At 53.8% G+C, this 19,684-nt stretch overlaps 1 protein-coding gene across 1 annotated transcript; it reads left to right on the forward strand.

The window, feature by feature from the left end:
- The first annotated feature begins 7,237 nt into the window (after window positions 1–7,237).
- On the forward strand, window positions 7,238–19,315 carry TXN2 (thioredoxin 2). Its single transcript, XM_004589546.2, has 4 exons — window positions 7,238–7,340; window positions 7,943–8,208; window positions 10,747–10,870; window positions 18,795–19,315. The coding sequence occupies exons 2-4, from the start codon at window positions 7,943–7,945 to the stop codon at window positions 18,906–18,908; spliced, it is 504 nt and encodes a 167-aa protein (XP_004589603.2). The 5' UTR covers window positions 7,238–7,340; the 3' UTR covers window positions 18,909–19,315.
- Window positions 19,316–19,684: the final 369 nt, after the last annotated feature.

The raw sequence follows: 19,684 nt of genomic DNA on the forward strand, positions 1-19,684 counted from the left end.
GGGACAGACCCGAGGTGACCACCACCCCCCCGCCCCCGGTCAGTCAGCACCTTCAACACAGCCCTGCCAGAGACCCTGGGGCAGAATCACCCAGCTAAACTATGAGATAAGGCTTGTTGGAGGGCAGGGGAGCTTGCCACACAGCAATAGATCACTAACACATGTGCTATGTAACTGTTCCTACCCGAATCCTCACTACAGGTGGGTATTATAACCCCCATTTCACCACCAGAACCCAGGAAGACAGGGGTGCGATCCTTAGGAAGTGCAGTCATTCAGCCATCCTCTAGGTGGCAGTCATGAGCATCACCATGGCCCTGTGGGTCTCCATCCTTCAGACCCCAGCCAGCACCTCCTATGAGCCCCTAGTTTTTGTACTGGCTGCTCTACTTCCAACCCAGCTCCCTGCTAATGTGAGACAACTAAGAATGGTCCAAATCCTTGGTTTCCTGGCACCCACATATGAGGAATGAATCAGCTGGAGAAAGATCTGTTTATCTGTTCCTTCTCCCCTCTCTGTAATCCTGCCTTTCAAATAAATATCTTTTTTAAAGATTTATTTTATTTTTATCACAAAGTCAGATATACAGAGAAAAGGAGAGACAGGAAGATCTTCCGTCCAATGACTCACTCCCCAAGTGACTGCAACGGCCAGTGCTGCGCCAATCTGAAGCCAGGAACCAGGAACTTCTTCCAGGTCTCCCACGCGGGTGCAGGGTCCCAAAGCTTTGGGCCGTCCTCGACTGCTTTCCCAGACCACAAGCAGGGAGCTAGATGGGAAGTGGAGCTGCCAGGATTAGAACTGGCACCCATATGGGATCCTGGCATATTCAAGGCGAGGACTTTAGCCCCTAGGCCACTGTGCTGGGCCCATGAATATTTTTGTTTAAAGGTCCAAGGCAATGGCTCAATTGGCTACTCCTCCACTTGCAGGTGTCAGGATCCCACAGGGGCAGCACCAGTCTATTTTCTGGCTGCTCAATTTCCCATCCAGTTCTCTGCTTGTGGCCTGGGAAGGCAATAGAGGATGACCCAAGGTCTTGAAACCCTACACCCACATCAGAGACACTAAACAAGCATCTGGCTCCTGGTTTCAGCTCAGTTCAGTTCCAGCCATTGTAGCCTTTTGGGGGAGTGAGCCAGGGAATGGATAATTTTTGTCTATATATCTCCTTATTTCTGTAAGATCTGCCTTTCCAATAAAAATAAATATCTGTTTTTTTAAAAAGAAATCAGAAAATCCTCATATTTATATAGGTGATTGTCACCAGAAAGACAGAGATTGGGAAATGACACACCAGTTACACATGACAAGGGCTCCAGAAACAGAGCCTGGTCCATCCATGAAGATACCTTGATATGGGGCAGTGGGGCAGGGCTGACTCAAGTAAGAACAGTCCTGCGGGGCTTCAGCCTCAGACCCTTGGTCCTCTGCCATTCCCAGAGAAGTCCCAGAGCCAACTTGGATCTTCCCCTGGGGAGTAAGCCACAGGCTGCACCCCCTCTCTGCAGCTGCTGCTTTTTAAACTATGGTAAAAATACTCACGTCTTGCCAGACTGCGAGCTTTCAGAAAGCATTTAATTCAATCTGGCAGCCCAGACAGGATGTAAATCTCCAAAGTGAAGTCGATGGGCAAATACAGGGAGTGCTTCAGCCCATCAACCCGTCACGCCACCAACCCATCAACCCTGAAGCGAAGACACAGAAGGCGCCATGGCCAGTGCTGCGCCAATCTGAAGCCAGGGACCAGGAACTTCTTCCAGGTCTCCCACGCGGGAGCTGTTTTGGAATGAACAAGCAGATGGAGACCTCTTTCTCTTTCTCCTCCCCCTGCCCCTTCTGTAACTCTACCTTTCAAATAAATAAAGTAATAAAATAATTTAAAAAAAACAACTTCTGTTTTGAAAGCTCCTTTAGCGTATGTCTACTATGGGCCAAGAATTTTTGCAAATTTATGTTGACAAATTACAGTGAAAGACTGAAATTTTGAACTCTACACATAAAAAAAAAAAAAAAAAAAAAAAAAAAAAAACAAGAATACAAAGACAAAATAGGGCCTGGCACAATGGCCTAGTGACTAAATCCTCACCTTGCAAACACTGGGATCCCATATGGGATCATGTCCAGGTTGCTCCACTTTCCATCCAGCTCTCTGCTTGTGGCCTGGGAAAGCAGTAAAGGATGGCCCAAAACTTGGGAACCTGCACCTGTGTGGGAGACCCAGAAGAAGCTCTAGGCTCCTGATTTCAGATCGGCTCAGCTTCAGCCCTTGTGGCCAGTTGGAGAGTGAACCAGAAGACGGAAGACCTTTCTCTTTGTCTCTCCTTCTCTCTTCTAATCTGCCTTTCCAATAAAAATAAAATAAATCTTTAAAAAAGAGAGAGAAAAATAGCCCATTCAGTAATCTTGCAGTCTAAACCAAGGTAGAACTCTGATTTTACCAACTATAATAGCTGGGTACTGTATAGTCCAGTACCAGCATCTGCTTTTACATAGGTCTGTTTCTGCTCTGGGAAAGCTCTCAGCCTTGCCCAGAGTGGGCCACCAAGAAACCCTTGTGAACGTGAGAACAACTGTACCAACCCTGGATTCTAGAACAGAAGTCAAATGCGCTCCTGGCAAGGTGACCACTCATCCCTTGGAGGACAGGCCTGGGTTCTACACACCCAGGCAAACGCTCTATGACAAACACATGCCTGCCACTGCCCCTCAAAGCTGCTGCTCCTTCCGAGCACTGTGCTGCACAGGCATGGGCTCAGCCGAGGGGCTGGCCTCCACCTGAGCTCAGCCGAGGGGCTGGCCTCCACTGGGCTCAGCCGAGGGGCTGGCCTCCACCTGAGCTCAGCCAAAAAGTCTGAGGGAAATTCCAAAGAGCAATCACTTTTTCCCCAGAGATAAAAACAGTTCATCACATTCTCAGCAAGAGACAACTTCATGTCTTAAAAGCTGTGAGTTGCAGGGAACATCAAGTTTAGGCAACAGATCATGCATGTGTGAGGGAAGAAGAAGTAAAAAATAAAGGACATGAAACTTGCTGCCAACTTCTGCTTCCTGTGGCATCAAGCTGGGGACGTGCCATCTGCTGTGACATCAGGGAGTGCCCTGCACGCGCTGGGGAAGTTCTCAGGCCACTCAAACGCCTGTGCTGAGCACTGCCGGCATCCAGTTTCTGCTTCTCATAATGGGGGCACTACCCCATCGAACTGCACCAGACCAAGCCTTCTCACCAAGGACAACTCTGGATAAGCATGTATCTATCTTCAAACCTAAGTGTGTGCAAATGACCTGAAAGCAATGGGAGGACCAAATGGGGCAGAAACTGGGCAGGTGGGCCTAGTACTGTAGCCTAGTGGCTAAAGTCCTTGCCTTGCATCCGCCAGGATCCCATATGGGCACAGCTTCCCATTCAGCTCCCTGCTTGTGATCTGGGAAAGCAGTCAAGGATGGCCAGAAGCCTTGGGATCCTGCACCCACACGGGAGATCCGGAAGAGGCTCCGGGCTCCTGGCTTCAGATCGGCTCAGCTCCAGCTGTGGTAATCACTTGGGTAGTGAATCATTGGACAGAAGATCTTCCTCTCTGTCTCTCCTCCTCTCTGTATATCTGATTTTCAAATAAAAATAAATAAATCTTTAAAAAAAAAAAGAGAGAATATGGTCAACACATAAAAAGTTATATTCATGATAAGTAAATAAAGAGAAAAATCTCAATAGATAAATAGAAGCTGTTAAAAAGGACTAAGGGGGTTAGCAGCAGGTTAAGCCTCCACCTGCAATGCCAGCATCCCACAGAGACACCAGTTAAATTCTAGGCTGCTTCACTTCTGTAGCTACATAACATGCCTGGGAAAGTAGTGCAAGATGGCCCAAGTACTTGGGTCCCGGCACCCACGCGGGAGACCCGGATGCAATTCCTGGTTCCTGACATGCTCCTTGCCCGGCCCGTTTGGACAGTGAACCAGTGGATGGAAGATCTTCTGTCTCTGCCTTTCAAATAAATGCAAATAATCTTCCCAAAAAACAAAAATCTAACCAATGGAAACTTCAGAATTTAAAAACTGCAATATCTGAAATTAATATTTTCCCTAGATGGGTGCAACACCATATTGGGGAGGACAGAAGACTGCAATACATTTGAAGATAGATCAATAAAAACAACGCAATGTGAGTAAAACCTTTGGGAAGTGAGGGCCTCAGATGTGGCAGCCCATAAGCAGATGCCTTCCATGTGTGAAGACCACAGAGGTCATGGAAGAGAAAAGTCTTTTGGGGAAATAACATCTTCAATTTTCCTACATTTTGTGAAAGTGACCATTGCGAGGAGCAGGTGTGTGCCCAACACAGTTAGCCACCACTGGGGACACGGCATCCCCTTTTGGAGGGGCGGGGCTGAGTCCTGACTATTTCACACTTTTGACCCAGTTTCCTGCTAAACCACCCGGGAGGCAGCAGATGAAGGCCCAAATACCTGGATTCCGGCCACCACGTGGGAGACCCAGCTGGAGTCCCTGGCCTTGCCCTAGTCTAACCCACAGCTACTTAGGGCATTCAGAGGATGAACCAGAAGAGGAAAGATCTTTCTCTCTCTCTCTCTTCCTGTCTTTCTCCATTGCAAATGTAACCACATACTTTTTTTTAAGATTTATGTCAGTGAGGTGGTCACAGAAGGTGGCTAGGAACTCGCATTTACTTTTAGCATATTGGTTACTCATTACTATGTCAATTAATTCCATAATGATGTAAATTTTTGCTGATGGTATGTTGGAGCTTTCAATTGACTGGGATGATACTCTGCTGGCTCTGTCTTCAGACCAGAAAGGGTATACCTAAGAAGCCGTTGAACTTGACTGGACAATAAGATGCTGGACTCTATGTTTGGTATACGCTTGCAATGGGGGAATCTCAACTGAACTTGAGCTGTGGTTATGCAACAAGGTGGAGGAATCCACCATGGTGGGAGGGTTTGGGGAGGGGTGGGGAGAACCCAAGTATCTATGTAACTGTGTCACATAATACACAGAACCAGCACCTATATGAGATCCCGGCACTTTCCAGGCAAGGACTTTAGCTGCTAGGCTACGGTGCCAGGCCCATAACCACACTTTTAGACAGAAGAAGACATACGTTAGTTTACAGTCTCACTGAACTCCAAGCAAGAGAATGTGCCACCCCAGAGCATGGCACATTGGATACTGAGCCAACATCAGAAGGAGGAAGTTCTAGTTGAGCTTCCCTCTCCCTTCCCCAAAGACCCTGCCCCCTCTCTGGAGCAGAGGACATTCAAGGACACCAGGAAGAATCTGAACACAGGCGTTGCTAAGTTCCCCCTAGTTCATGGCCATTCGATCCATCGTTAGGAACACGACTGCCCTGGTTTTTGGGTTCTGCATTTCCAAAGGCTCCCAAGTCACAGAAAAGTGACAGTTTGTATGCTTTTCCCTTGTTCATCTGTTTTGGTTCCAGAGGTCTCAGCCACGAACAGCCTTCTAGGTAAGACATCTTTTCTCCTTTACAAAACCATGCCCATGCCCATGGACCTGACACAGGGGCCCACAGGTAACGCTGCCGCCTGAAACACCAGTCTAAGTCTTGGCTTTTCTGCTTCTGCCGCAGGTCCCTGCTAATGTGTGGGCCTAAGCAGCAGAAGGTGTTCCAGATTATTGGGCCGTGCACCCCCAGAGCAAACCTGATCCAGCCATGACCATTGAAAGACTCTCTGGGCCAGTGGCCCACGTGTGATGCCAGAATCCCATACGGACATGGGTTCAAGTCTCCACTGCTTCACTTCCTATCCAGTTCCCCGTTTATAGCCTGGGACAGCAGCACATAGTCCAAGTCCTTGGACCCTGCACTCATGTGGGAGACCTCAAAGGAACTCCCGGCTCCTGGTTTCACATTGGCCCAGCTTTAGCCATTGCGGATATTTGGGGAGTGAACCGGCCGAAAGAAGACCTTCTGTAAATCTGCCTTTCTGGTAAAAATAAATTTTTTTAAAAGATTTATTTATTTTTATTACAAAGTCAGATATACAGAGAGGAGCAGAGACAGAGAGGAAGATCTTCTGTCCAATGACTCACTCCCCAAGTGACCGCAACGGCCGGTGCTGCGCCGATCCGAAGCCGGGAACCAGGAACCTCTTCCGGGTCTCCCACGCAGGTGCAGGGTCCCAAAGCTTTGGGCCTTCCTCCACTGCTTTCCCAGGCCACCAGCAGGGAGCTGGATGGGAAGTGGAGCTGCCGGGATTAGAACTGGTGCCCATATGGGATCCCGGGGCGTTCAAGCCTTGGAATTACACAGCTCCGCTTACACCAAAGTAACCTTCAGGTGGTGCCCCCACTCGCCCAGCAGAACCCTCTCTGCCAGGAGGAATCTCACCTAGTTCCCACCCAGCAGGCCTCCTTTCCGGAAGAGGGTGGGGTGCAGCAGAAGACCCGAGCCCCCTATTCCCTCAGTAACCCCGGTCTGAGAGCACGCTGTGCACAGCTTTCAATTCCTTCCTGGGGGGTGCACTTGGCCTGTCAGGTGGACTCTTGTTTAAATTCACTTATTTATCTGAATGGCACTGTTACAAAGAAAGAAAGGTAGAGAGACAGAGAGGATGGATTCCATCTGCTGGTTTACTCCCCAAGTCACCGCAGATGCTAGGACTGGGGTCAGGTTGACGCCAGGAGCCTGGAACTCCATGTGGGTCTCCCACGTGGCCGGTTTTCACTGCCTTTCCCAGACATATTAGCAGGGAGCTGGATCGGGAGCGGAGCAGCTGAGACACCAAACCAGTGCTGACGTGGGATACCAGCCTCGCAGCCAGCCAGCCCTCTGTGTCCCCGGCCATTCAACTCTGACGTCTGAAATTCTCTGACTTCTCCCCAAAATGTCCGACGAAGACACTCGGTGTGACGTTTATCTCCCGGACATCCTCTGGGAGCCAGCTTGGCTCTGGGCATGGGGACATCGAAGTCGCAGCCCTTAGTCTCAAAGCCGTCCTCCCGAACTACCTTCGGTTCTCGCCTCCTCCTCTTCTTCCTCCTCCTCTCTCCTCCTCCTCCTCCTCCTCCTCTCTCCTCGCCCTCTTCCGGTCCTCTTCCGGTCCCACCCTGACCCGCTCCAGCCGCCTCTTCCGGCGTGTCCCTGAAACCCCGCCCCTGGTGCGTACCTCCTAGAGTCCCGCCTCCTTGGGCGGGAAAAAAATCACCCGCCCTGCCAAGGCCGTGCTCCTGGGAGAAGAGTGTCTGCTGTTCGCGGAAGTGACGTAGGCTCCGCCCAGGGATGTGACGTCTGCGTGCCCTTGGCGGGCGGGGCGGGCTGGGCAGGGCGTCCCTCAGCTCGCGTTTCCCCGAGGAGGTAGGAGTGCCGGGGGACGCTCGAGGCGGCGGCCGGCGGGGCACGGGAAGCGGCCCCGGGTGGGGGAACCCGGGCTTCCGGGGCGCTCGGGCCCCCGAAGCAGTCCGAGCCAGCCCAGTTCCCTCCACGCACGTATGCCTTGTGTTTTTGATTCCCGCCACACTCCGACTCCTGAGTTTCTTAGTTCCTCCTGGAATCGTTGAGGTTCCCGGTTTCTGATCCTCCGACAACCCCTTGTTAACTTACTAGATTTCCCCCACTGAGGCAGTTTTTAAAATAGTGGTCCGTAGAAACGGCCTTGGGTTCCAGTGTTGACTGTCATACTAGTTGGGTTGGTCCGGGGCCCACTGAACCTCGAATTCGCCCCTGAAGTAGGGACAGGTGCCGTGGGGCCGCCCTGGTCATGCCAGCTGAGTCCTTTTGGGCTGCCAGCTCCGTGTTTCTGTGCTTCCGGGTTGCTTGCTGGTTCCATCCTCCCCTGAATTCCAGAAACCTGTGACTTACCTGCCTTTTGCCTTCAGCTCTGCACCTTCCCTAGCCCCCCCAGGGCCGTCCCATCCTTCTCTGGTAACATTGTTTCCGCCTGCCTCTTGTCCTTACAGATGGCTCAGCGACTTTTCCTGAGGAGGCTCCTGGCTTTCGTCACCCCCAGGAGGCCCCCTCAGAGTGGGCACGTGTCCCTCACCTTGGGCATCCTGCACACCCCGCCATGCCGACCTGGTGGTAGCTACACAGTAACCCCCAGCCCCACCCGGGCACTCCACACCAGCCGTGTCTGCGCCACCACCTTTAACATCCAGGATGGATCTGACTTCCAAGACCGAGTGGTCAACAGCGAGACACCCGTGGTCGTGGATTTCCATGCCCAGTGAGTACTGGGCCCTGCGGGAGTCCAGCATCAGACTCACGTGTTTACTGAGTGCCCACTGGGTCCCGGCACCAGGATCCATGGGGAGTTTTAAAGATTTATTTTTTATTGGGCCCAGCGCAGTGGCCTGGCAGCTGGGGTCCTCGCCTTGAATGCACCGGGATCCCATGTGGATGCTGGTTCTTATCCCAGCAACTCGCTTCCCATCTAGCTCCCTGCTTGTAGCCTGGGAGAGTGGTCGAGCGGTTGAGACGGCTGGGGCCTTGGGAACCTGCACATGTGTGGAAGACCAGGAGGAGGCTCCTGGCTCCTGGCTTCGGATTGACTCAGCTCTGACCATTGCGGCTGCTTGGGGAGTGAACCATTGGAAGGAGGATCCTCCTCTCTGTCTCTCTTCCTCTCTATATCTGACTTTCCAATAATGATAGAATAAGTCTTAAAAAGGATCCTCCTCTCTGTCTCTCTTCCTCTCTATATCTGACTTTCCAATAATGATAGAATAAGTCTTAAAAAAAAAAAAGATTTAACCAGCAGGTAGATTCATTCTTCCAAATAATTTTAAAAATTTTATTTTTTATTGATTTGAAAGGCAGAGTTTTTGGGGGTGTTTCGGGGGACACAGAGAGATCTCTGCACTGTTCACTTCCCAAATTGCCCCAATAGCCAGGACTATGTCGTTCAAAACCCAGGAGCCTAGAGTGTCTTCCAAGTCTCCCATGTGGGCAGAGGAGCTCAAGGACCTGGGCTCCCTATGCTGTTAATAGGGAGCTGGATCTAAGTGGAGCAGCCAGGACTGGTGACCGTATGGGATGCTGGTGTTGCAGGCGGCAACTTTGCCGGCTATGCCACTGTGCCAACTCCTGATTAATGCTTTTTATACAGAGGCCCGTTACAAAGGCGTTGAGACCCAGTCTTCACTCTCAGCACTGACTGTGCCCCAAGTCCCTGCTGGGGGTGTTTCTGTTCTCTGGCCCTTCCCAAGGCCCCACCTGGCTGTTGGCTTCACTCAGCACGGACCATGCCCCCAGTCCCTGCTGGGGGGCATTTCTCTGGCACTTCCCAAGGCCCCACCTGGATGTCAGCGGGTACCTACACCTGGCACTACAGATGAGTGGATTTTACTTTAGCACGTCTCCCCCAGACCTGCACGAACTCTCTGGCACAGCATAATGGGTGCCACAGCAGTGCTGACCGAGCAGGCAGGCTAAAGCTTCCCTTTGCAGTGCAGTATGGATTTGTTTCCGAGATATTTGAAGGCTGATGACCTTGTGGTTGGTTGGTTGGTTGGTTTAGCCTGGCCTTTGGTTCTAGTCTCTAGGGATCTGGTTGCCAAAATGTCGACCGGAGCCCTTAGGATGAGGTCCCCCGAGGAGAGCCAGTGTGGCGTGGCCTGAGTGAGCAGCTGGGGGCCTGTCTGGGCAGAGTCTCTGACAACTCCTCCAGCCTTCGTTTCTTTTTCACCGCGGCCCCTGGGCAGCCTGCCGTGTGTCTTCATGTTCCCTTTCCTTGCTGGGGTAGGAGCTGTGGCCTTGCACGCTGGGGTGTTTGTTTTTGTTCTAAAGACTTATTTGTTTTTATTTGAAAAGCAAGATTACAGATAGAAGGAGAGACAGAGATCCTCCACTCACTGCTTCACTCCCCAAATGGCTACAGTAGCCATAACTGGGCCAGGCTGAAGCCAGAAGCTTCTTCCGGGTCTCCCAAGTGAGTGTCCAGTCCCAAGCACTCCACTTCTTTCCCAGGCCATTAGCAAGGAGTTGGCTCAGAAGTGGAGCAGCCGGGACTCGAATTGGCACCCATACGGGATGTTTGCGCTACAGGGCAGAAGATTAGCTTACTGCACCACTGTGCCAGCACGCACCCCTCCCATTCCTCTTTCTAAGAAATTAGTGTTTTTTTTTTTTTTAAGCTTGAATTAAAAAAAGAGAGAAGGACAGTTCTCTCCCATGTGGCTGCAGAGGCCCAAGGACTTGAGCCAGCCTCTGCTGCATTCCCAGGCACATTAACAGGCTGTTGGATCAGTAGTGCGGCATCCAAGGGATGGTGGCGCCACCAGAGGAGGATTGGCATGCAAGCACTGGCGGCCCCATTAGTGGAAAATCTCAGAGTCAGAAACACACTGGCTCTGGCTAACCCACAGCGTGGCTCAGCAGCACAGTGTCCTGTGGAGTGTCAGGCGTGTTCCCTCGACTTGGAGCCAGGTCTGCTGCTGCTGCCCAGCGCCACAACGTCCAGTCACGTGTCTAGCCGAGGAAAAGGGCAGGGGCCAAAAGTGGTTTGTGCAAGTGCGTGTTCCTTTTGCACCATGATAGAGTTGCCAGGTCAGCCTAAACACTCCTAAGCCAGGCACTATCTGTGACCGGAAGTGAGTGGACACACTTCCGTGGAAGTGACAGGACACAGGCAGGCGTCCATGAACCCTGACCTGTGGCAGTCTCTGGTGTTGCTCCCGGGGATGTCGACATGGCAGGTTAATGTTCAAACAGGACCGAGGGAGGGCAGAGCCCCCTGGTGACCGCATGCCCCTTGCCTTCCCAGGTGGTGTGGCCCCTGCAAGATCCTCGGGCCGAGGTTAGAGAAGATGGTGGCCAAACAGCAAGGGAAGGTGGTGATGGCCAAGGTGGACATAGACGATCACACAGACCTCGCCATCGAGTATGAGGTACGGGTCAGAGGGGAGCTGGCGGGGCGGGGTCCAGGTAGCCCGCAGGTAGCTGCTGTCTTGGGGACCAGCTGATGGCCAGCAAGGGGAGCCTGGAGGGTTTCGGGAGTGCTTCAGGAGGAATGCAGAGCCCTTTGCACATGTGCCCGAGACCCAGAACTCAGTCTTCAGCTCCAGCATAGATGGCAGGAGCACCGCTACTTGAGCCATCACCCACCGCCTCCCAGGGTGGACATCCGCGGGATGCAGGAGGCAGGCTTCCCAGCAGCTGTACCAGCTGCCCATTCCCCTCTGGTAGCTGACGTCAGCCGTCAGTCAGGGACCAGGTGGCTCAAGATGGGAGGGGCTGCAGGGCCGTGGCCTCTGCTGCAACCCCTCGGCACTCCTGGAGGTAGGGAGCAGCTGGAGAAGATGTGTAAATGAGCAGGTGTGACTGTGCCAATAACACAGGCTTGATTCTCCTGTGGATCCCAGCTCACTGACCCCTAATCCGGCATCCAAAGTGCTATGAAGTCCCGAAAGTTTTGTTTGTTTGTTGTTGTTGTTTGTTTTTTTAAAATATTTGAATGCACAGAGAAACAGGGAGATCTTCCCCCCCCACTGGTCCACTTACAGCAGCCAGTGCAGTGCCAGGCCAAAGCCAGAGTGCAGAAACCGGTCTGAAGCTCCCCTTGGGTGGCAGTCTTGAGTGCTCAAACCATGCCCACTACCTTCCAGCAGGCAGTTATCACTAGAAGGGTGTGAGAAGGAGGCTAGCCTGGACCTGAACCATGCAGTGTAGTATGGGGTGTGGACGTGGCCAGCAGTGCCTTACCACTGTGCCCGATGCCCCCCAAGGCTTGGGCAACACTGACGGACACTCAGTTTGGGGTTTTGGAGCATTTCATAGGTCACACTTGTGGCTTTGGGGGTGCTCAGCCTCCGTGAAGTCTGTACACACATTCCAAGCAGAAGAGGACGGTTTATTTGTAAGGGCTGGGCTGGGGAGGGCATGGCTGAGAAGCTGATGTTGGAGTGGAAAGCTGTGGGGAGTGATGAGGGACACGCCGGTGTGTCCAGGAGCCTTCGGGGAGGGCAGACTGAAACGCAAAGACCCTGAGCTTGTGTGTGGGGCTCCCACTGGCTCACAAGGCAGCAGGAGCTGGTGCCTGGATCTGGGATGTCTCAGCCTGGGGTGGGGTGGGGGTATCCTTCTGGCCTTGGAGACCTTTGCAGTTGGGGAAAGGTGGGGAGGGTTCCAGGATAGCCTGGCCAGAGAGGCCTTCTCCAGAGCCAGGACCTTGTGAAGAAATGAGAGACCACGTGCTAATTACTTGCAACTCAAGATCTCGCAAGAGAAACCAGCTTCCCGGCTTCCTTGCCATGCCCTGGTCTGCCCCAAGTGAGTGTACCCCTCCCTCCTTCCTCCTTTGGGGCCATGTCTTCTAAGGACTTAGGAAGGCCTGGCTTGCTGCTCCCTGGAGGAGCTGGGCAGGGGCCAGCCCTAGGGGATTGGCCCCTGGGGGAGTGGCCACCCAAGGGAAAGGCAGGCAGCCCTGACTAGAAGCTGGTGTGGTGCTGCTGATGGCCACTGAGGGCCCCTGTCCTGGGGACGTGGTTACACAGGCCCGGAGGGAGAAATGTGCTGATGGTTTAGTCAGAGAGGCCTTGTCTGACCATCTAGATACCCTTGCTTGCCCGCTGCTTGTCCATCTGTCACCCTGGGGCCATGGCCACAGCTACCTGTGGGGGCAGGGAGGTGAGCCCTGGGCCCAAAATCCTGTGGCCAGCCTGGGGAGGGAGGACAGTTCACCCACTCTGTCCACCGGTCACTTGTTGCACTGTCTCCCAGGAAGGCCACTGGACAGCACCTCCTGGCCTCCGCCTCCTTGCTTGCCCAAGCCCGCGGCAGCCCCATGGCAAGGCATGTAAAACACCCACAGCACCTCTTCCGACCCCTTCTCTACCTGCCCTGCCTTCCTTCCTGAATACCTGTTTCCAGGAGGGTCGTTTCTGCTCAGACCTCCACAGAAGGGTCTGGATGACTCCCGCCAAGGCCGCAGACCCCTTCCAGGGGTCGGATGTGCTTGCTTGGAGGCAGCTAAACTGCTGGGGCAAAGCGCCTCTCGCCAGCTCCCCTCCGTCCGGCCCCCTGATACCTCACCATCTTACTCAGATTCCCTGCCTTGAACCATTACGGGTTTTGTTCATTTTTCCAAAAAGTGACAGAGGGAGAGAAATCTATCCACTAGTCCGTTTCTCAGATGGCTGCAGTGGCCAGGGCTGGGTCATGCCGAAGCTAAGAGCTAGGCAGTCCACTCCATCTGGGTCTCCCATATGGGTGCGGGGCCCAAGCACTTGAACTGTGTGCTGCTGCCTTCCCAGGTGCGTTAACAGGGAGCTGGATGGAAAGCAGAGCAGCAGCTGGGACTTGTGCTCCAGTATGGGATGCCAGTATCACAGGCAGTAGCTTAACTCACTCTGCTGTAATGCCAACTCACTCCCCAAATGACCACAAGGGCCACAGCTGAACTGGTCCAAAGCCAGGAGATTCCTCCAGGTCTCCTGTAAGGGTAGCAGGGTCCCAAGGCTTTGGGCCATCCTGTACTGCTTTCCCAGGCCATAAACAGGGAGCGGAATGGGAAGTGAAGCAGCCAGGACACAAACCAGCACCATATGGGATCCCAGTGCCTATAAAGGGAAAAAATGTCATGCTTTGGTTTCCCATCTTAGATGAGGTCTGAGTGCCCCCCTTAAGATGCAAACATATAGCCGTGACAGGGGAAGATCACCTGGCCTCCTGCTGTCCTCCCATGGGGCAGCGCTGCCAGACTTTTTCACTGGAATTTTCTGCTTTGCTATCACGTACAGCCTCAGCTGACAGTTCAGGGGACAGCAACTCCTAGTGGACCACTCCCCTTGCTCTCAGTTGTGCAGATGTCCTAGCAAGAAAGTCACCAGGACCTTCGTTCCCCACGGTGGACTGGCTGCACTGTGCAGGAGGGCCCAACGTGTGGCACTGCTTTTTTCTTTTTCTTTTCTTTTTTTTTTTTTTTTAGATTTATGTATTTTTATTGAAAAGACAGAAAGACCTTCTGTCTGCTGATTCACTCCCCAAACAGCCACAGTGGCCAGAGCTGAGCTGATCCGGAGCCCAGAGCTTCTTCTGGGTCTCCCACACAAGTGCAGGGTCCCAAGGCTTTGGGCTGCCCTTGACTGCTTTCCCAGACCACAAGCAGGGAGCTGGATGGGAAGCAGAGCAGCCGGGTTACGAACTGGCTCTTACGGGACCCTGTGTGTGCAAGGCAAGGACTTCAGTCATAAGCTACCATGCCAGGCCCACGATGTTGCATTTCTTTTCTTTTTTTTTTTTACATGTTTGTTTATTTTTATTGCAAAGTCAGATATACTGAGAGGGAGCTTCTTCCGGGTCTCCCAAATGGGTGCAAGGTCCGAAGGCTTTGAGCCTTCCTCATTTGCCTTTCCAGGTTTATCAGCAGGGAGCTGGAAGGGAAGTGGAGCAGCCAGAACCTGAAGGTGTGCCCACGTGGTTTGCCAGTGCCATGGGCTGTGGCTTTATCTGCTCTGCAGCAGCGGTGGCCCTGAGATTCCATTTTCCTTAGAGTAGTTCTGGGGTCACAGCAAAACTGAGAAGGCAGTCCAGAAATTTCCCGCGTCCTGCTGTGCCCAGATAGTTGCACAGCCCTCTCCAAAGCTGAGCAGCCTGTGTCGTGCAGTTGGCACCCCAAGCCTGAGGTTCACGTTAGGGTTCACCAGGTGTTGCCCAGAGGGGGTTAGGGCAGATGCCTCCTGGCATACCCCTCCAGCAGAATCACACGCAGCTCTTGTTGCTGCCCCACCTGCTCACCCCGTGCCCGTGCCACCCTGGCCCCTGCAGCCACTGCTGCCCACACTGTCTGTGTAGGTGTGGGTCTCCCAGTAACCTTCCTCTCTCTGAAAGCTTCCACCCTGCCGGGACTCCATGTTTGTGTCTGACTCTGTGTACCTGGGTGCAAGCGCAGCACGATGAGACCTCACAGACAGCAAAGCCTGAGCCTTTCCCACCCCAGGCCCTCCCGTGGGCCAGCTGTCAGGGACACTCCTGCAGGGCAAGAACACGCCAAGGCAGCAGGTGAAGGCGACCAACTGGCCATGACCACTGCCTTTCTGTTCTGCAGTCAGCCGAGGGTCAGGCTGCCAGCAGCCGTGGCACCCGGTGCCCTGCCTGTCCTTGTCCTCTGCTAGTGGATGCGTGGCCTGGGCTGGGGTGAGATGGGAGGAGACCTGGTGGTATGTCACGAGGGCTGTGGGAAGGTGGGGAGAGACCACAGTTGCACACAGCCTCCTGTCTGGAAGTCCCCGGGGGCTGCCGCCCCTGTGGTTGCGCCAAGCAGGAGGACACACAGCAGGAATTGACCAAGAAGCCATATTTGTTCCCCAGTGCAGAAGAGCATGGCCCTCAGACTTGTGTGTCTCCATTTAAGGCAGTGTTGGCAGGCACAGCCAAGCCACATCTTCCTTTTTCCTCCTCCTGCTGGGTGGAGGGGAAAGCCAGTCCCAGCCCAGATATCCCTGCAACAGTCAAACATCCAGCTTCCTGCCACCCTCTGGCTGTGAACTTGCACACTTACAGCTCCAACTTGAAAGAATCCCCTCAGTCGCAGGGGACTAGACCTCTGTTGTCCTGAAAATGCAGCCCCCAAGGCCGGCACTGTGAAGTAGTGGGTTAAACTACTGTCTGCAGCAATGACCCTCCCAGTTGGGTGTTCAAGTCCCAGCTGTTCCACTTTTGATCCAGCTCCTGCTAATGCTCCTGGAGAGCATTGGATGATGGCTCAACTGCTTAGACCCTGCCATCCACGTGGGAGGACTGGGGGTGGAGCTCCTGGCTCCTGGTTTCAGCCTGGCCCAACCCTGGGTGTTGGGGCCATTTGGGGAGTGAATCAGCAGATGGAGAAAAGACTTAAAAAAAGTACATTCCTGGGGCCTGGTGCGATAGCCTAGCAGCTAAAGTCCTTGCCCAGCATGTGCTGGGATCCCATATGGGTGCTGGTTCTAATCCCGGCAGCCCCTCTTCCCATCCAGCTCCCTATTTGTGGCCTGGGAAATCAATTGAGGATGGCCTAAAGCCTTGGGATCCTGCACCCCCGTGGGAGACCCAGAAGAGGCTCCGGGCTCCTGGCTTCGGATCGACTCAGCTCCAGTCATTGTGGCTGTTTGCGGAGTGAATCAGCAGACGGAAGATCTTTCTTTCTGTCTCTCTTCTCTGTATATCTGACTTTCCAATAAAAATAGAAAATAAACCTTAAAAAAAAAAAACCCATTCCCGGCATATCTACTGCCCACCTGCCGCCAGCACAGTTTGTACATGTACATGTATGTGCAGAGGTTTACATGGGATCATCTCGTGTGTGTGTTTCCGTCTGCTGGTTTACTCTTCAGTTGCCTTCAGCAGCCAGGGCCTGTCACTGAGCCCAGGTCTCCACCGCGCATCCTTGAGCCATTGCCTGCTGTCTTCCAGGGTGGCCATTAGGGAGCTGGACTGGAGGGCAGCCGGGGTATACCCGTGCACTCTGACACCAAGTGTGGGCATCTCAAGTGGTGGTCACACCGCTGTGCCAGGCACTCCCTTACGTACAGTTCTTGAGGGAAAATGGGTCCTTGCTGGGCCAGCATGGGGAACCCAGAACCCTGCTTAGCAGATTATAAAAGAGTGCCTCTTGCATAGGAACATAACACTTTAAAAAAAAAAAAAAAGATTTATTTATTTTTATTGGAAAGGCAGATTTATAGAGAGAGGGAGAGAGAGAAAGACCTTCCATCTACTGGTTCACTCCCCAAAGCTTGCAAATGGCCAGAGCTGAGCCAATCCAAAGCCAGGAGCTTCTTCCAGGTTTTCTTCGCAAGTGCAGGGTCCCAAGACTTTGGGCCGTCCCCGACTGCTTTTGCAGGCCACAAGCAGAGAGCTGGAAGGAAAGCGGAGCAGCTGGGATATGAACCCAGGCTCAACACATTTATTTTCTTTTTTTTTTTTTTTTTAAAGATTTATTTTATTTCCATTACAAAGTCAGATATACTGAGAGGAGGAGAGACAGAGAGGAAGTGGAGCCACCGGGATTAGAACCAGTGGCTATATGGGATCAAGGCGAGGACCTTAGCCACTAGGCCACGCTGCGGAGCCCACAACACATTTATTTTCATAAAGAAACAGGACAGCAAGCGCCAAGTTGAGAGCTGCCCCAGGGAGGTACGCAGCTGCGTGCACAGACCACTAGGGGGCAGAGGATACCGCTCTTTGAGACCCAGCAGCTTGCAGTCTCAAGCTGGTTTTGTGCCTCTTGGCACTTCAAGGACAGCATCCCATGGGGAGCTGCACATCAGCCTGTACCAGCTAACCCCCCGACATGGGCAGGGATGGTGTCAGCCCCACGCTTGTCCCTGGAATGCTCACTAGGGCTGGGGGCGTCTCTGCTAGATATACAGATCACAGACGTTCTGGGTCTGACTTCCTAAGCCCAGTGCTCCAGCTGTGTGTACAGGGGCAGACCCCCGTCCGCATCAAGCTCTGCTTTGCTGGCTTTCTCTGGGGCTCCTGAATGCCAGGTAGGGAGCCCAGGTGGCAGGGAGGGTGCAGTGCCAGTGCAGTGCCAGCGTGGGCTGTGGCCCCATCTGCATTCCGTATCATCTGTATGTGGGCCCTGATGAGGTGGGGTGCCTGCCTCATTCACTAGGAATGCAGCTTTCCCTTCTGCCTCTGGCCGCTCATCATCGGCTGCCGCCCCCATCACACACACACACACACATACCCGTGCATGCGCTGTCCATGAGCACTTGGTGATTTTTCTTTTTCAAAATTTTGTTTTTCTTTGGGAGACAGAATTACAGAAAAGGAGAGACAGAGATCTTCCATTTGCTGGTTCACTCCCCAAATGGCCACAATGATCTGAGCTTGACTGGTCAGAAGCCACGAGCTTCATAGGTTCTCCCATGTGGGTACAGGTGCCCAAGGTCTTAGACCTGCTGCTGCTGCTGCTGTCCCAGGTGCATTAGCAGGGAGCTGGGTCAGAAATGGAGCAGCCAGGACTTAAACTGGTGCCCCTATGGGATGCCGGCACTACAGGCAGGGAATTAGCCTGTATGCCACCAGGCCGGCCCCACAATCAGTGATTTCTAGATCTGCTAATTGTCCAGGTAGCAAGCAGGTGCAAGAGAGCTTCCATAAGTTTGCAGGAAGTAGGATTGAAGGCAAGCTTATTTTGGTGCCTCATTCTTTCCGTACCGCTCGCCCATGGGGCTCAGTGCCCAGCTTTTCTACTGCAACCCTCTGTGGCCACCATCTGGGGCCCACTGGTTGCCTTCCACTTAGCGCCACACAGTCATGGCGAGATACGATTTGGAGCAACTCCTGCAGCTTCCAGAGCCCCTGTGTCAGTGCTTGCTCTGGGGACCCTGAGGCTGGGGTGACGGGATGGCCTGGGCTCCTGACTATTCCGCCCCCCACTCCCACTTCCCTTGCACATCTTAGATCCTGTCCCAAAGCTCCGGCAGATCTCAGCAGCCCAGCCTGCAGCAGAGGGCTCAGGCCGCATCTCCACCAACCCAGCCCTTCCTGCAGCTGCCTGGGTTATTTTCATCTGCCCTGTCTGTTTGTGCAGCCAGACCACTGCTCCAGTGACTCAACCGTGTGGTTGGGAGGGAAGGGTTCTGCTGGGAGCCCGTGGGTGGAGTGTGACATGTTCTCCAGCACCCCGCACCAGGATAGGGGGTGATCAGAGGCGGAGAGGAGGCCACCTCCCAGTAACATGGGAGGGAAGGGTTCTGCTGGGAGCCCGTGGGGTGGAGTGTGACATGTTCTCCAGCACCCCGCACCAAGATAGGGGGTGATCAGAGGCGGAGAGGAGGCCACCTCCCAGTAACATGAGCTCCCTGTCCTGCTCTCTGCCAGGTGTCCGCTGTGCCCACCGTGCTGGCCATGAAGAATGGGGATGTGGTGGACAAGTTTGTGGGCATCAAGGATGAGGAGCAGCTGGAGGCCTTCCTGAAGAAGCTGATTGGCTGACAGGCAGGGAGGGGTCCTGCTCGCTGGCCCCTGTCCTCCCTGACTGACCCCTGTGGGCCTGTGCTCCCTAGCTGGCCCACCGCTCTGGCCGCCGTTGGGGGTGGTGCTGCGGCAGCTGGAGGCGTGGGGACTGCGCCCTCCAGCCCTGTCCTCTTGTCTGCTCCTGTAGAGTTTACCATAGCAGCTCTCCCATTGGAGAGCATCCAGGCCAGCTACACCACAAGGCCCAGGCCGTGGTGGCGGACACCTCATCTTGGTGTCCCTGGTCCTTTCTGAGCAGAAGCCTCCCAAGTCTGGCTTACCTGCTGTCTTCTGCTGCTGTTGGTGTAAGGGACCGGGACCCGGGAGGGAGGTTAGTCGCCAATGCTCTAAGTTTTTGTAGGTCTATAGTAAAGGACTTTATGTGATCCCTGCTGCCTCCTGCTGTGAAGGTCCAGGCCCCAGCCCCTCAGCCCTCCAGCCTCGAAAACCTGTGCTGGGGCAGGAGCCGAGATCGTGTCTCGGGAGGGCTGCAAGGCCAACCATGAACAGACAGTAAAAGCAGGCCCCACGCTGCCTGCAGCTGGCATTCTGTCTGGGCTCTGAGTGCACGCTGCCCTGTCCGCTAGTGAGGCCAGCCCCTACGCTTACTGGCACCTTTGTCAGTGGCAGCCACTGTCCTGATGCCTTCAGTCCCCAAGAAAGGCCAAAGTGTGTGGTCCCTGTTACCCAGCTGAAGAAGCAAGCTGATGGCGGTCACATCCGACCCCCTGAGGTCTCCTAGAATGCCCTCCGCT

The sequence above is a fragment of the Ochotona princeps genome, chromosome 15, assembly GCF_030435755.1.
Source record: "Ochotona princeps isolate mOchPri1 chromosome 15, mOchPri1.hap1, whole genome shotgun sequence".
NCBI lineage: Eukaryota > Metazoa > Chordata > Mammalia > Lagomorpha > Ochotonidae > Ochotona > Ochotona princeps.

Bases quoted from the DNA above. Each gene is read 5' to 3' on its own strand.
- TXN2 (XM_004589546.2), top strand. From the start codon at position 7,943: ATGGCTCAGCGACTTTTCCTGAGGAGGCTCCTGGCTTTCGTCACCCCC. The intron at 8,209-10,746 runs GTGAGTACTGGG...TTGCCTTCCCAG, and splicing joins GTCGTGGATTTCCATGCCCA to GTGGTGTGGCCCCTGCAAGA. The intron at 10,871-18,794 runs GTACGGGTCAGA...GCTCTCTGCCAG, and splicing joins ACCTCGCCATCGAGTATGAG to GTGTCCGCTGTGCCCACCGT.